An 18,339-nucleotide genomic window follows, 5' to 3' on the forward strand; every position below is an offset into this window, starting at 1 on the left:
CAAACATAACAATTAAAGAGATTTGATTTGAAAAGTTACCACCAAAACATATGAGATACTGAGAGTCAAATGAGAGAATAAAAAATGCAGTTTTTCTGACCATGGTACAGGCCTGTGCCTCTGGTACTTCTCACATTACATGGTAGTGCTGGGCAAAAAAAAAAATAATGATTTAATCGATTTATTAAATTTGTAGATAAAAATGATTTTTATTTTGCAAATTAAATTTTTTTTATTTTAGATTTTTTCATATATATATATTTTATTTATTTATTTTTTTTCCCACCACAGTTTTTTCAGACTTTTTCACGTCCCATCCTTGTAGGTTACCGTAGCGCGATGTGAGCCAGCCCTCTCTTTGTTTACATAGGCTATACGTGTGCCACAGGCATATTTAATTTTTTTATTCGCACTATGCTGAGATGCTGAGGGAAGAGTTTATTAATTTTTTGATTGTAATTGAAAATTGAAGCTACTGTGAAGTTGCTGTTGCACTTTTGCTTAAACCTGGGTTAAAGCTTGACATTGTTGAATGACAGCCTCATTTACTATTTTATTTTGGGATTGTTCAATGCATTTTAACTCTTGAGGACAATCACAGCAATACACCTTAGACAAGGTACAAATACAAGGTAGTACAAAGCTGCACTATGCTAATTTGTCTATTCATAAATTGAATGGAGAAATTTCAGTTAAAATTTTACAGCAACTCACAATGAGGTGGACCTTAAAAACTAGATGTTTTCTCCATCTAACCCACTGTTTTTTTAACTTTGGGGTTGCCTTGAATTAAAATGGGGTCACCTGAAATGTCCAGTAATTGGTGAAAAAAAAAAGAAAAAAAAAAACTTCGGTAAAAAAATAGAACAATTGATTAAAATGATATTTTTACATTTTATGTAACGATTATTTTTAAAATACCCATCACACACAATAAATATCAATTACCTATATGCTATACTTTCTCAAATATAAGTCTAGGTCAAATAAAATGTAGTATAAAAATATCTGAGGCTTGTCTGTATTTGTGACACACTTTAATGAACTTGATCAAAAACTAAGGAGAGAAAAAAATTGTCCCTGGGGATAGCGGATATTTGTGACATCATCAAAATGGGATCACGACCTTGAAAGAGGTTGGGAACCTCTGATCAAACTTATCTCTTAATCTTCAATCTATTTATACACGATGATTTTTACATTCTGCACCACAATATTAAAAGAAAAAAAACAAGAAATATGACAGTTGTGAACAAACTTAGTCCAGTAGCTTTAAACAATATACACGTTTTATCAGCCAATCAGGATTGGCAGATTGAGGGTGCATCCCACCCAATATTACTCATAGAACCAGGGTTATGTAAATAACCTAAAGTTTTTGATCCCTTTGATCAACAGCTGGCTTGTGCTCTTTTATTGCTCTGTGAGAGTTTTCCCTAAGATCGAAGTCAAAGCTTGGCCAGAAAACCAGAACGGAACTAAAAATGCAATCAAATTCTCAGTGTGTGACTGCGGTTACAACCTGTATCGATACAGCAATATTACATGTGGTGACAGTGAAAACACAGGCTGTGAAAGTGCAATGGCCTTTATGGATATTGGGTTTGTACCACTCACTCTCCTCTCATAATGCATAGGAGCAGCAGCTCACAAGTTTGTTTACTGCTATTGTACCTTTCTCAAAGGCTCTGATGTGACTCATATCTGTATTTACATTGAGTTATTTTTATTCACTGAGCAACTGCTGCACAGTATGACATGCCTCCAATCTTTATCAATATAGTGAGGCGTACAGTAAACTTACAATTTCTTGTTGTGCAGCCGTCTGTTGTGCACGACTGTGGCCGTGTGATTGTTATGAAGCGATTAGAGTGGCTGGCCCAGAGAATAATGACTAATCACTGCATGGCTCCAAATCACACTGCACTTCACCCAACACTTTACAGCATAGGTTCCAGCTTCTGGCAGGTGTGCTTCAAAATGCCCTTGTTGACCCTTTAAATGGAATCAAGCCTGGAAGTGTCGCAGCAGCTTGTATGGTATTAAAATTTAACGGGAGCCAAATTGGTGAGATTTATTTTTGTTGTTTTTTGATTTTGATTTTTTTTTTTTTTTTTTTACAGCAGCAGAAGAAAGTTTTAAGTTATTTATGTTTTGGCAGTGTACAACCATTTATTAAACGAATAAAACTAATGGGTGTATAAAGTTGTGGTCATTAGATTTTTAGTTCAGAAAAGGATATTAAATAACAAAAAAAAATAGTCATGATTTGTTTTTCATTCTAAAACAATATTCAGAATCAGATACAAATACTGTATTTATCTCAGGGGGAAATTGCTTTTTTTTACAGATGCTCCAGAAATATTTCAAATGAAAAGACACATAACATAGAAAAAAAAAAAGTTGCATCACTTGAGGGAGGAAAACTTATTTTTTTTAAAAGAGGGGGGATAACTTGAGGTAATTTACATTTATTTTAATGTAATTGAGTCGCTTCAGTCACTTCAGTCGCATTTGGTGTGAAAGCACCTTTATGCTGCGTTCAAACCAGATGTTCGTACATCCAGATTACAAACAAAGTCAATGGATAGATGCGTTCCAGATGCAAAATCTTTCCTGTGCGGCAGTGCGGTCCGATCCGCACGTCAAGAGTGTTGGCCAATGCGAACGCGCTCCCAATTTTTCACCATATTCGCAAATTCGAAAATTTTGAACTCCTGCGACTGTTTCGCTTGTCAAAAGCCAATCAGAGTCTTTGTTGATGATAATGTCAGGCCGTCAACACGGACACTGGTCTGTTCACCCATTCAACCATGGAGTAGAAGCTGTGTGAACACCTGGAGCTGTATGACGAAACCTTTATAACCGGGACTGGACTAGGAAGGATTTGGTGTGGAGGAGAATCAGCGAGGAGGTGGTAGTAGCAGGTAAATGTTCTCTCTGTAGTTTTCATCTTTGAAAGTCGGCACTGAGCTAGGATAGCATTAGCCGCTAATTTCACGCTTTTTTCACTGGTGGTTTATGTTTATAAGAGAAGTAAAAGTAGCGCAGCTCCTCGCTTCAGCAGGCAGTGAACCTCACCGAGTTGGATGTGTCGCTGGTGGGTGGGGCTTCGTTTCAGATGTGCATATGAAGCAAATTGGCAAATTTTGTGATCCTGCGACACATGCGAAACGTTTCGTGCGGCAGATGCATCCGGTGTCGCAGAAGATGCATTCAGTTTGAACGCAGAATTAGAGTCGTTTTTTCATTTTCTCCCTCATAAATTCTTCATCTTTTTTCAATGGCAGTGAACGTTCGGATTTGAAATGACGTATATGTACGTCAGTGACGTGCAGTCAGGGTAGGCAAGCTACGCAGTGCCTACCCAAGGGTGAATTGATATTTTGATTATTTGTTTTAATTATATAAATTATTTATTTTTCAAACTGATGTGCTGCCGTGTCATGAGATATATCTTGGAGGCTATATTGAATAATTGTTTATGTTTCTTTCATGGTGTTTTACAACATTGATTTTGTTAGATGGCTAAATACTTGGACTGTGGATCTTGTTGGGTTTTTTCTTTCTTATTATGAATTTTATATTTTGATAAGCGCATTGAGATGACTTTGCTGTAAATTGCGCTATACAAATAAAGTTGAATTGAATTGAATTGAATTGAATTAACACTTGCCAGCAGAAATATGACATTGCCATTGGTGTTGACATTGGTGGTCTTGATTTGGAACGCCCTGCCTACCCAACCCCAATGCTCACAGCACGTCACTGATGTACGTCAATGGCAGTGAGTGAGTTTTAACAGTGCAATTCATTTAGCTTTTGACCACTTTACCCCTCCATGTCAATAGGTGGCAGTGGGTAGCCCAATTATCAGGCTACAATATGTACTTGTGCAGCAGTATTAGGCAGTGCATTAAGTGTTGTGTAGCTTATAAAAGGTTTAAATCCTCCCTAATATATAACACAGAATCAATGCACAAATAAACTGTCTTTGAACAGTATTTGCATGTAAGACAAAAAAAAAGCGTTTCACAATATGCGTTACGTTTCTTTGTTTATTATAAGGCAAATAATTACTGCCTGTGAAATGATGGCAATTTATTTTAATGAACACACACACACACACACTTGTTTTGAGAATCCTACTGTGGTTATTATCTTCTTTCTTACGGTTTCTGCGGCCTTCTCTAATGGTTAGTGCGTTTTTTTTTTTTTTATACCGCTCATTTTTTTCCCCCACAGTTGGTTGAGCGATCCATTTTAATGACCTCGAGTGCGCTGACCACTCTATGATCCTACTACTTCAAATTATATGTTGGCAGGCCTTGGGTTGGTGGGAGTGTGTTAGATAGGGGTTAATACCCATCAAGAGGCCATTGATGTGTGTATTGGTGATCATCAAGTGTGGAACAGCAGCATTTTGCCCTCCCTGAGTCCAGCTGGTCTCCCAAGTGACAAAGCTGAAATGAAAATGTGCTGCAGGTCAGTGTGGGGCTGTAATTATTTCCTCACTTCATTAAGTGCGAGTAAACCATCGCACTCAGCACTGCGGCTAATGCGATGCCCTCGTGGCATTGTAATGCTCTCTAAATGAATGCCCTACTGACAGCCTTGGGCCTAGTGGGCAGCAGATAACTGCAGGGTTAGCCCCAACAATGCTACAGCCCTCGAGCAGCACAAGCCTTCATTTTCTGGCTTGATATGACCCCAGCTTGTTCCCACTGCTGTGATGAGAAGCCAAAGACCCAGGCTGGTCTCAATCCCCCAAAGTCTCACTCAAGATCACTGAGTCAGAACTGAAATGTGAATGCAATTTAAAAGTACTACAATTTTACAGGAAATGTACTTTGAATATCTTTGACCATTAAAAAGATACAGAAGTGTTATATTTTATTGATTTGATATGTTTAAAAGACAAACAAAACGTAGTTAACAAATCAAGAAGATATAGGACTAGTAACCAGAGGTGTAAAGAGTACTGATATATCGTATATATCGTACCTCAAATCATGTTTGTATATTTGTATTATTATTATTAGTATTATCTATCCTACTCAATTTTCTACTACTGTAATATGTGTGTATCTGATCCCTATTTTTAACAGTCTTTTACTCAATTATACACTTATTTAATGTTTATTCTTTCTTAGGTCTTTGTTAACGTTTTTATTCTTCTATTTGTGATTTTTTTTTTTTCTGTGGCTGTAACATAAGGAATTTCCCAGTGTGATTAATAAAGGAATTCTGATTATGATTATGTATACTGAAGTACTTACAAGTACGTCATACATAAAATACTCAAGTACAAGTAAAAAGTAACTCAATTAAATAGTACTCAAAGTAAGAGTTACCAGTTACTTTCACCCCCACATTTATTTTTGGTAAGAAATCTTGCATACATTAAATGTCTCGTGTATAAACCTAAAAAAGAAGAGACCAAATCTTGCACAATTGGAATTTAATTTATTTTCCACAAAGACATCTGTATAAAATAATCTCTGTCAAAATGTGAAATGCTTTTTTTAAATAACACGAATGAATTCAATTCAAAATAGAATCTTGGCTATGATGTGATGCATCATGGTCATTTCATTTTTATGGTTTCACAATGACCATTTCCATCATTTTAAAGCAAAAATAATCATTTACTCAGTAACGGTTGGGTGTAGAAATGTAACAAATTACTTCTTTTTAAAATGTACTTAAGTACAAGTAAAATTACTGATTTAGAAATATATTCAAGTAACCATAAAAGCTTGTAATCCGTTACTTTCACCTCTGTTCGTAAACCAATGTAGTTGCAGACCATAAATCAGTGTTTTTATACCTTGTGGTCCAGATCCGATTTAAATAGGGTCACTCGAAATCGTTAGTAATTTATCAAATTTTAAAAATTACATATTAAAAATAATATTATATATATAATTATAATATTAAGTTATTAATATTTAAGTTATTATTTATATTACATATTATCGTAACCAGCGATTCTCAACTGGTCGGTCAGGACCCAAAAGTGGATCACGGACAGCTGGTGAAAAATAAACAAATTCCTAATGTCTCTTGTTGGACTTGTCTTTTATTTTGAAAGAAACTTTTCTTTTGTCAGGCATGCTGTGAAATGCATGTTGCACAGGAAAATAAATAAATTTATGTTAAAAAAATAAATAAATAAAAAAGATTATATATGTGTGTGTGTTTTCAACAGCTATTTTTGAAAAACTGAATTTGGTTGGTTAAATTCTAAAATAAAGTTGGTTGCAAAATGTGGGTCCCAGGGTCAGACCAGTTGAGAACCCCCGTCTCAAACAACAGTATTCTTTACTTTCACTCCACTGTCAAATTTAAATCCATTTAAATAAAATAATCAATTCAATTAAAATGCAGTATAAAAATATCAGAGCTGGGACAACTGGTCACTAATCCTGGCTTCATTGTGTTTGTTGCACAGTATAACAAAAATTAATAAAACTATTATAGGGGAAAAATGTGATACAAAAAAGGTTGGGATTGGGAACCACTGCCTTAAATCTTGATTTCATCATGAAACTCTTTTTATTGTAGCGTTATCCAAGAAAGTTGGCTCCGGTCCTGCAGATCTAAAACTTCTAAAGAAAAACATCAAACTACTGTTTTAAAGTCTGTACCTTTAATCTTCTGATTTATATGTTTTCTTGATGTCTTGGGACTATTTTTTTTTTGCATTTTCCTTGATGTTCAGTGATGATGTGAGTGCCTTAAAGCCAAAAACAGATCACGTTTCCTCCTTTAGGTCAGGGCTTTAGGTGAGCGCTGTCCAGTTTATGATGTCGTCCTGTTGTAACACACCTGAAAGCAGTGTGCTCGTTATCAGGCCTCCATGGAGCTGGCTGATTACACATTCATCAGAATCAGGTGTGTTGAAGCAGGGATACATCATCAGGAGTGTGAAAAAGAAACCCGACTGATTGTGGGATTAAAGACACCTGTGAAGTTTTGCGTCACCATATTTGCAATCTTTCAAATTCAGAATTTTTTTTTTTGAGAAATCTACTTTTTTTGTGTGTTTGTGTGTGTGTGTGTGTGTTTGTAAATATTCCAAAAGTCTACCAGTTGGATACACTGAAATTCTAAAATGTCATAGTTTTACTTTAATAAGAGGGAACGATAATAAGGGAACATTAACTTAAAAAAGGTAGGAAAAACTTGTGTTAAAACATGCAACACTTTATTCATCTTAATTTATGCATTTGTTTCCATTTTCAAATAACCACTTCTGAAACATTTCGTCATCATTTTCCTTTTTTTACAAGCCACTAACAACTTTTAACTGATCTACACACGTTTTTACAATTAAATAATTATTTAGGATTTTAAAAAAAGTTACTAGAATTTTTCATGTGGATTTTATTTGGTTGTTTCTTTCTTACTATGGACTCTATATTTTGTTAAGCGCTTTGAGATTACTTTGTTGTAATTTGCACTATAAAAATAAAGTTGAATTGAATAAAAAAAATTCTATTTAAAGTAATATCTAAATCTAAACACCTACATCTGCATCAAATCATTTCTCACAGTGTTTCAGTGACAATAAACATTTAAAGATGGTTAAATTACCGGTAATATAAAAAACTTATGAAGTTCAGCAGCATTTAACTCTACTCAGGCAGTGGTTCTTAACATTTTTAGCCCGTGACCCCCAAAAATAACGGTTCCAGAGACCAGGGAACCCCTCTGTAGCTGAAGGTGGTTGAACACAGACATGAACATTGAAGAACAGTCATGTGGAGACAGGGCCATCTATAAGGGGGAATAAAGGGGAGGGGCCATTCATAAAGTAAAAAAAAATGATGGTCCATTGTTCTATGAATCTGTGATAACCACATTTATTCATTTATCTGAATAATATCCATTGTTATCGAGGAACTTTTGTATTATTGGTGCCATAGTATACAGTCATCTTGAAGATGTAAATCTGTGTTTTAATCAGAAATAAAATGGGTTAAAAGTGACCAAAAATGGTGAAAAAGGTGCTGAAATAGGATTTTAAAAACCGCAAAAGTTGCAAATTAGAGTGGCCAAAAACGGACAGAAAAAGTTCAAACAAAGTGTCAATATGAAGAGTAGTAACAGTTAGTTTAAACTGGCAAATAAGGGGCATGAAAAATGGTGAATCAGAATCGTAATCAGTTTTATTGGCCAGGTACAGTTTAGAACAATACAAAGAATTTGACTTGGTAGTCGCAGCAAAAGAACACACATCAACACACCGGAGCAGCCATTTGCGGCGCCCTCATATTTAGGTGAAAAAGGGATAAAAAACAGGAGGAGAGGTGAGAGGAAAAAAGGTTTGAGACTGGTCAAAGAACACGACACCAGGCACGCGGGTAGGGTTGGGTAGGAGGTGGGGTGGGGGTTCGGGCAGGTAGGATACAGAATGTGGTGACATTGGCAAAAGTAAGTGTGAAATATGGGCAAAATAGGTTCAAAGTGACAATAATGGGTCAACATATGTGACATTAGGTGGTAAAAGTGCTGGAAAGGGTTTATAAATGCCGAAAATGTCTTGAACGTGGAAAAAATGTGCAGAAATTTGATGGCGAATTGGCAGAAATGGGAGTAATGTAGCAAAAATATGCCCACGGGCACCATGTTGATGACCCCTGGTTTAGGGCGTGAACTGCGTGTGAATGTGACCCTGAAGTGACCCACATGAGAGAAAGAGGTGCTGAAGTAAAACGTGACCACGCAGACATGCACTGTGTTCACAAAACAAAGTATGATGTCATCTCATTTGCCCTCCTTCCACTTTCTACTCTGTCCTCTGCCATGGATGGTTTTTCTCCAATGATGTAAAGGTCAGATAAATGCGACCTGGCTGTTCAGACAGCAGTCGTATAGCAAAATATCAGATACGTATTCGATTTAGGACCACATATGAAAGTGGCCCTGGGTCAGATTTTTTTAAATGTCTTTAACAGATCAGATTTCTGTCACATATGGGCAAAAACAGATGGATTTCGGCTACATTTGCCTGCAGTCTGAACATATAGCTTTATCCCTTATCCATTATTTAGTTTTATTAGTAGTAGCAGTAGTAGTCAGGGTTGGGGTTAATTATAATTGTAATCGTGTAATTGATAAATGAATTACAATTATGGTAAAATTATAATTGAAATTGTAATTAAAAAAATATGTTACTGTTTTACTTTGTAATTGCCATGAAAATTCTATACAAATGGTCAATTATAGTTTAACACAAAAATTGTTGCATGTACAGTATGTACAGTATTTATATAGATATGTAGTTTTATATCAAGCTTTCCCATATTTTACCATTAAGAAAATGCCACACCATTTTCATTGATTAGGAAGCCTAACAGAGTAGAAAAAGACATAATAAGAGATGCTAACTGAAAGCTAACACAAGAGGAAGATACATTTTTATTAGGTTATTTATTTCACGCTCAGTAATTGTAATTGACTTTCAGGGGGAACATAATAACTGTAATTTACTTGTAATTGGAAAAAATGCTGGTCATTGTAATCGTAATTGAACATGAGAAATTGAAAACATAATTGTAACTGAAAAATGTTATTGACCCCAACTCCAATAGTAGTATTATTCTCCAATTTAATTTTCATAATGAGAAATGTAATCTCTTATTCACCTCTTGCAGTGTCCGTCCCCATTTGTATGTTTACATGTATTTAGGCATAAACATTTCATTCTTTCTTTTCTTGCTTATTGCTTTTCCAGGTGAGACAACAGTCGAGGAAATGTATGACAGGACGTTTACCGTCACCAGCAGAGTGAGATTCTCTGTCACCAAAGAGGATGATGGAGTGCCAGTGGACTGCATCATTGACCATCCAGCTGTAAAGGACCTTGTGGCTCAAAGACCACTGGAAGTGATGTGTAAGTGACCCCCCCAATATGCATTGTTTTTTTTCTCCCTCCAAATTTTACCCACTGACTGAGTGTTTTTTTCGCACAGTTTTTATTAAAGGTCAAGCCTGCTGTGACATTTAAACGTTGATTAAAATGTCACATGACCCAATAATAGTTGTTGTTCAAACTCTTTCTTTGACCTGTGGGATAAGTAGGTTTAAAGGATGGAAAAGTGACTGGATGTTTTATTTAAAAAAATGAAATTAAAAAGAAGAAGAAGAAGAAAAAACCAACTATTGATCACAGTTGGAAAGCACTATATGAAAAGGAATAGAACCAGACCAAATGCTACTGAGAGAAAGCTCTAAATGTGAACATGAAGGACCTTTAATCCACTTCAATAGAGTCAACATCCTCCCTGGTGACTTGATCATTTAACATCAAGGACGTACATGAAGGATTGTTTGAATATATCATTTATATTGCTGAACAGAATAGATTAACTATTGAAACACTTACATCCAAGGCTTTTTTCCTCCACTCGAAAAAAAAACACATATATTCAGTTAATTTGAGTTTCTCAAAAACAAGGCGAAAATTAAGAACATTAAGCGGCATATAATAGGAACTGTGCAATTACTGGGCTAGTTGGAATTTAGTTATTACTTTGCCTTTTGGCGTTAAATTAAATTTAATCGTAAAACCAATAATACAAAATATTTTTTTGATTACACTACAATTACGAATCTACCAAATTTAACAACTACCGATATCTGATTATCCGATTCCCGATATTAACCCATACCAATATATACACAGATTCCCTCCCCTCAACCTAATCTTAGGTCACATAATATATATATATATATAGATAGATAGATAGATAGATAGATAGATAGAAATAACAAGTTAATGTAATACCCCACTGAAATTATTCCACAAAGAATATATAATCTGTGTAAAGTTCACAGAGCTCTGACACGTTACAAATATCAATCCTGCCGGATTTGTGACACATTCGTGACCATCGCAGCAAAGCACAACCTCCCTGGACAAGGTTCGTAACAGCGCATAATATTCTTAGAGAAGTTTTTGACTGTCAAAAAATCTTCTACGAATGCTAGGAATGTAACCATATTTGTAGAATTCTTGCAGCATATAGTCACAATGCTACAAATGTGACCATATTTGTGTAAGTCATGGGAAAAAGTGCCATATTCTTGTTTAATGTTGTCTCAAACAACAGCACTTAGTTTTACAATACCGATACCGATGTTGACCAATGTTGAATTCTTATCGCTAATATCGGGTTATAGTATTGGTGGGCCAATGATATCTTTCAGAATGAAAGATTCAATGGATAGAGAGATAAAGCCCACTATAACTGTTCCTTATTCAACGTCAGCTTTGTGTCAATGAGCTTATGTGAGCTGTGTTTCCTCCATCACACATCAAGTAGCATGTACATTTCTATTCTCACCTCCTAAACAGCTATGTAGGTGTTGTTCTCCCTCATTTCATATGATGCCTCGCTGTGCTCACACTGAGTAATAACATAGTTTAGTTTCTGTGTGTGTGTGTGTGTGTGGTGACCAGAGGTGTTTAGGTGGCTAAGGGTTGTTTTGCTAAAACATTATTTACGTTTAGTCCTGACATGCTAGATTGTCACAGAAAGCAGGAATGGAAAGCAATCAGGTCGCAAGAGATGCAGAAGCTCATTGGTACTCAGCTGTTTAGAAAGCTTTCACAGATTGAGCTTCAAAACTAGTTTTTATAGGTGTCTGACACATAAGGCACACAGTCACTGTGTTTACGCTGCATGTTTTAATGCACAATTCAGATTTTTGTGTGTGAGATCGTTCATATTATATATTAGATGCGTCTTCTATCAGTTTGGAGTATGAACGGAATGCGATCCTGAAGTGACGCGCATGCGCAGAAGAGGTCCGAAGGTAGGCACGTACAGTGTTTACATAAGTAAACTAATAACTTTAAAGAGTAACTAAAGCCCTGCCACTAGGAGGGAAATTTAAAAAATGCTGTAGCAGTAAGACACGCCCACACCACTGTGCGCAGAAACAGACGATAATGTACACATTGTTGTGTCTGTACACACACACATTACGCGTTCATAGGCTGAGATTTGTCACTACAATAACAGGCACACACAATTAGGACATGAAGCTCACACACACAGCCTTACAGATGACACTCGGGGGCAAAAAACCCTGCTCTCTCACCACCTCGCACACATAGCGATGCGTACACAGACGTCCGCGCACACGCAGAGACAGACGGGAATACACACATTGCATAGATGCGTCTGTAAATACACACATAGCTTGATCTAAGCAAAACTAAATTGTAATTGTTGCCGTTCAACCCTTAGTGGCCAGTATATCTGACATTTTACCACAAAATACGCTAAATTAAAATACTTTTACTAAAATGTGAAGAGTGGGACTAGGATTAATAAAAAGCACTACTTAATACCCAAATACATATTTATTCAGCAGAAGTGGGTTTGGGGTTTAGTTACTCTTTAAGAAGTTTGAGAAAGAAGAGAGTTTATCACTGTATCCGTTTGCTGTGATGGCTGCTACATGTTTACTGTTTGGATGCGGAGTCACAGTCAACAGTGGTGGGATAGGGATGTCAGCGCCTTTAACGATGCAGAGTTCATTTTGAATATCCGAATGACAAAAGGAACAATTACTTATTATTAATTAAATATTAGAATTATGACGTTTTCGCATGGTGATGACGTAGGAGTCGGATAGAAAGTGCCTCGGCCGTCCAGACTGCAGTTGCATTGCAAGAAATCGAATACATATCGGATTAAGGACCACATATGAAAAAAAACAGCAGAACAATCATTGAGCCGACAGTTAATGTTTTTTAGTCAGATTACAATATAAATTAATCGGAAACAATTCCAAGTGTTTCTCCTTATTTTAACATTATTGAAGTTAAAGGATAGCAGATGCTCTTGATAAAAAAAACACTATTCCGACCAGACCGAGACAATAAAACGTTCTCGAGGATGAGGCAAGACCAAGACTCGATTACTACAACACAACTGAAACCTGGTCTCTTTTCTAAAAACAGAGATACATTTAAAGGCTTTGGTTGTTTTTAAGAGCAGTAGTGGCCAGAAATGAGAGAAACAGGGTTGTGACTGCTTCCAAGGTCAAGTCATCCAGCTTTTATATGGAGAAAGTAGCTCGTCAAGACACTAATGTTAGTTAAAAATCTAATCTTTTTTCTCCATTTGACAAATAGTGAAAGAAACTTGAAAATGGTCTTCAGCAAATTATGTAGAGAAGTTAATTTTGATTTATGTCCAGTGGCATAAATGTTAAACTAATAAAAATGTCAGGAAAATGACACTTTCCTAGAACTGGAAAGTTTTTGCCTCTTTTAACAGATTTCAGTAAGGCATAGGTCAGTTGCAGTATGCAGTAGTCACAGCACATGAAATCTACTTAAATTATGTACAGGCAGGGTTTAGAATGTGATGCAGTTCCTGTTTAAAATGAAATGGGGGAGAGCAGTTTATCCTCTGACCATCATATCACAGGTGCACTATACTGTATGTATTTCACTGCCTTATTCCGTGGATCATGCAGGTGACCTTTAGATCTCAGAAGCCGCTAATGCTTTGGGGGCCCTGGGATACAGTCACCTTCAGGGAATGAGAAAAACATGTTTTCCTCAGGGGTTAAATGAAGTCTAGTTGTTCTTTAAATTGGGAATTGATTGAAGGAGAGAACACATGCTGCTGTGCACTGGTAAAACTAAAAAAGAATAGTTAAGCTCCCCTTTTATGTTTTGTATAGAATATTAATTTTTTTTCCTGGTAGATAACTGTTTTGTGTGACCTTTCAAGGAAAAAGAGAAAGCTTGACTCGATCCGCTTGACATTTTGGCAATCTTTGGCGAGCATTGATAAGAGAGGGAGAGAAATCCTTTGGCTGTGAGGCTTAGCAGACTGACTGGACGGCGACTAAGCGCCTATGATAATCATTTTATCCTTCATTTCTCACTCCTGGCTGATTTTCTAATGTTTAGATGTCCGTTACGCTCAACTATTATTAGAATTTTTGCCAGCCTTTGTGATGTTTATATAAGTGCCCTTCTGCTTTTTGTTTCAGATAAACCAGAAGTAAAGATTGTGGTGACGTATCCTGAAGGTTTAACTAGAGAAGGTGATAATCTCGACTTGACGTGCGTGGCTGAAGGAAAACCACAGTAAGTGTTAATTTCTCCGTCATCTATGTGCAGAGGTGTAAAAAGTACTGATGTTTCCTGCTCAAGTAGAAGTACTGTTACTTAATTCCAGCAAGTTCATTGTGGCTTCTTTTTTTTGAAACATATGTTAAAGTTTTGTTTATTCAGACAAGAAATAACTCATAAGGACACACGAAAGCCATCAGAAAATGCTTTGATGCTTTCCTTGTGGGAGATACATCAAAGCATAATACCTCTGAGGAAGACTGGCAGTTTAACTGTCAAAACATGTCGGGAGATATTTGCCTGAATAAAAAAAAACCTTAACCTTCAAACACATACTCATTTGACAACTCTACTTGAGGCCCCACATGAATACATACTTCTGACAGGCACTGTACTAGTAATAATAATAACATAATAACTAAATTACATCAGACAAACAGGGAAACAAAGATCAAGTAAAACCAGTGGAAATACACAGACATTATGTGTAAAGTTAGATTTGCAAATAAATTGCGGTGTGCTCCAAGTTGGTCGGTGCAAACCATTAACATCCTGTTACACAGAACCGTCAAATATACATTAGTCTTCCAAAGATGACGGATGCATTTGATTGTTGTCTGGTCATTTCAGTTTTTGTAACAGTTGGGTGTAGAAATGTAATGAATGACTTGACTTCTTTTAAAACGTATTTACAGTAAGTACAATTAACATTACCGATTTAGAAATATTCCTTGAAAAAATACAAGTACCCATAAAAGCAACTCAAGTACAGTAATGTGAGTACTTAGAATCCATTACTTTCACCTCTGTCTATGGTTTTACATTCTGTGCAGTGAAACCCAAACGCCCAGTTAACCTTTACATTTGGTTGTACCATTTAAATGTTACCAGTTGTTAGCATGCTGTATAAAATACATCATTAGACAGCGCTCGCCAATGGCCTCTCCTCAGCCCATCTCAGACTTGACCTTTATTTCAGATTTCCAGTGTGGATGGACAGCGGTTGAGTGATGTGTGTGGTATTTGTGCTCTTCAGTCCCCATCAGATCAACTGGCTGAGGGTAGACGACTATGTGCCGCTTCACGCTGTCGTCACAGGGTCTGATCTCTATATTGAGAACCTCAACAAGTCCTATAATGGCACATATCGCTGTGTGGCATCCAACGCTGTGGGAGAGGCCTATGATGACTACGTCCTTTATGTATATGGTAGGTATTATTACACTCCAGGGAGAGAAATGTGTTACAAGCCTTACAGTAGGTTGGCTGGGAAAAACTTTCAGACTTACAGAAGCTTGGGGTAATTGAGGAAATGTATTGGATTGATAAGGATTTACAAGTTCTTATTCTTTTTTTTATTACTCGCACACACACACACACACACGCACACACACGTACAATTACAAAACACAATCACTTTTCTGTTGGGAGGGAACAGTGGATTTAAAATCACAGAAGGCGCCTGCAGATGACAAATCCACAAAATTCCGTATTACTTGTTGGAGATTTGAGCTGCTGCTGTACAATTAATGCATGATGAGCCTGGCGCGTGCAGATGGGGGGAAAGTTTGAGCAGGCATTTTAGAAAAAAGAAGAAAACCGATTTAGCTTGATAGATTTTACTCAGGGGAGATCAGAATGAACTGAAAACCCTGTGACTGCTTTGTGCTTTTCAGTCCTTGAGTTATATCAGGAATATTCAAAGACACGATTTATTGCTGGGTTTTGTTTTAATACTGTATCTGATTACTTTGTTAATTTCTGTATTTACTTTTCTGACATTTATGGATGTTTTAAAATGTGTGCCAGCCATGTTTAATTCATCCTCTGGTTTGTCATTTTATCACTTCAGGACTTTTTCATACACGCTGCGCAACATCCACCAAAAAAATATACATTATCAAAAAATATATATTATGCTTCTGCATCAGACATGTGCAACTGGCGGACCGGGGGCCACATGTGGCTCTCAGTCTAATTTTTTGTGGCCCGCAAAGCAAATCTCCAAAAGTTGTATTTCAAGAAGTTGGAAGGAATATGAAGCCCAACATAATACACAAAGTACACAAAAATAATTCCAAAAATACTGAAAATGACTTATAAAACATAAAATGACAACAAAGACAGACACAGCATTCACTTAAACAAAATGACTGCAAAAAGACACAAAACAACAACACATTACAGAATAACACACAAACTGTTCACAAAATGAGGAAAATACAGAAAACGCCAACAAAAATACAGAAAGTGACCCCAATAGAAATGCAGAAAATGACAAAAATGCGGTAAATTACACAAACACAAAAAAATTTGTAAAACACACACAATGACTGCAAAAACACACAAAAATTACTAAAAATTGACAAAACATCAAAACCACAAAGAGAAAAAAAAGACAAAACCATTTTTTGATTAGTCATTATTCTAAATGCTGACATGAATATTGATCATGTGGCCCCTCGGATCACATACAATCACATGTTTGTGGCCCCCCGCTGTGATAGAGTTGCCAATCACTGTTCTACATTATCAACATTATTATTAGTCCGATGCCAGGAACTGGCAGAAGATAATTTTTTTAATGAAGCAGAGTGATGCTTGGATTTTGTTTGTTACTCACAGGCAATCCATGCTGCTCACCCTGAAAGCTAAAACGTGTAAATCTTTATCTAGTTTTTCATGTTTTTATCTTGTATTTTACAGAAACATATTAAAGCCATCACATAATTAGACTCTTCTTATAGGCTTTTTAAGTGATAGGAAAATGGATCGTTTAGATGTTTTTTTGAATCCACATTCTTCTACCTCTGCGTCATTAGTAACTGCTTCTCAACTGACCAAGTTTATAACTCTACCTATTTATATACTCTTATCTATATTCTTTCTTCCTATTATCTATTCTATTCATAATAGTTGAATGCATCACAACAAAATCACAGGCTGCTTTCCAAGCCGGTACATTCACCAACACATTAGTGCGCCAACACTCACAAACGCTCCCTTTTGAGTAAACCCAGAGGAGAAGAAGAATGAGAAGAGGAGCGTTTACACAGGAGACTAAACTTTTTCAGCATGATTCTCTTCTAGTGGAAAACGATAAAACAAAAACATGAAAACAACGTTAGTTGGATGGTCAACTATTTATTTATTTTTTTTACATCAAGGCAGCTAAATTTGCCATTCCCCAACATATTTTCCCTTATTTTCTACATAATAACAAGAGCCTCCTTTACTCTGTAATATATGTGACATCTTGCTCTGAATTGACTGTCTTGCATCACACAAACTTTTTTTTTAACATCAAACTTTGCAATAGACAATGTGTGAACATTTTTGATGTGTGGGAGGAAAATAACGACCATTCCAGACGCACTACAGTATAGTAGTAGTTCCTAATCTATTTTGGATTGTGACCACATTTTGATAGCAAGAATTTCTGGCGACCCTAGACATTTAGTATTTTTAGAATTAGAATTGTAGAATTAGTTTGTTGTACTGCTCTACATAGTGTATGTGAATGTCAGCTCAAATGTTTTTTCTTACTACATTTTATTTGAACGAGATTTATATTGTATAAAGTGAAAGTATAGAAGACATTTGTTTAAGATTGTGTTGTTTTAATTTGAAAGGAATAACAATTAAAACTTTTAAATTTTTTTGATTTATAATCATATTTTTTTTAATTCATTACCAGACATTTCAGGCAACCCCACATGGGGTCCAAACCCAAACGTTACAAAGCACTGCACTATAGAAACCTGTGGTCATAACGATCAGTGCATCATGCTGGCTGTTGCGTCACTTCCTGGTTTGCTCCACAGTTTTCCATTGATGCGTTGCATTCATGTCGGGGCCGATTCCCCGGTGTCGACTTAAGCGCTTTTTTGTGGGCCTGCAGTTAAATGCGTTTCTCTCCTTTGCATATTCTCCAGTCCAGGCTCCTGACACACCCACTGCGTGTAAGGAGACCAAAAGCGCGTAGTCTGTCAAAGAAGGTGTTCTGAAGCAAAGGAGGCAGACTTACCCATGATGTTATTTTTTGGGGCTGTCTTGAAATCACGATACAGAGTTTTTTTAACGCTTGTAAATGTCATTGAAATCCGTGAAAATGATAAAACGCACTTTTTATTTGAAACGCCTTCGTTAATAAACAATGTAACAGGTTGATTTGATCAGATTATTACAGTGTGAGAGAATCGGCTGTATTCTTCTGTCCGAACCACAGT

The 18,339-nt window shown here is 36.3% G+C and overlaps 1 protein-coding gene across 3 annotated transcripts in view; it reads left to right on the top strand.

Moving 5' to 3' along the window:
* Window positions 1–18,339, top strand: part of cadm1b (cell adhesion molecule 1b) — a 250,324-nt gene that overhangs the window by 203,690 nt on the left and 28,295 nt on the right. For all 3 annotated transcript variants that reach the window (XM_028465286.1, XM_028465284.1, XM_028465285.1), the window contains 3 exons: window positions 9,743–9,901; window positions 14,029–14,125; window positions 15,147–15,319. In XM_028465286.1, coding sequence (XP_028321087.1) covers window positions 9,743–9,901; window positions 14,029–14,125; window positions 15,147–15,319 — 429 coding nt within the window. The remainder of the gene's footprint in view (window positions 1–9,742; window positions 9,902–14,028; window positions 14,126–15,146; window positions 15,320–18,339) is intronic.

This window comes from Gouania willdenowi, chromosome 13, assembly GCF_900634775.1.
Source record: "Gouania willdenowi chromosome 13, fGouWil2.1, whole genome shotgun sequence".
Classification (NCBI taxonomy): Eukaryota; Metazoa; Chordata; class Actinopteri; order Blenniiformes; family Gobiesocidae; genus Gouania; species Gouania willdenowi.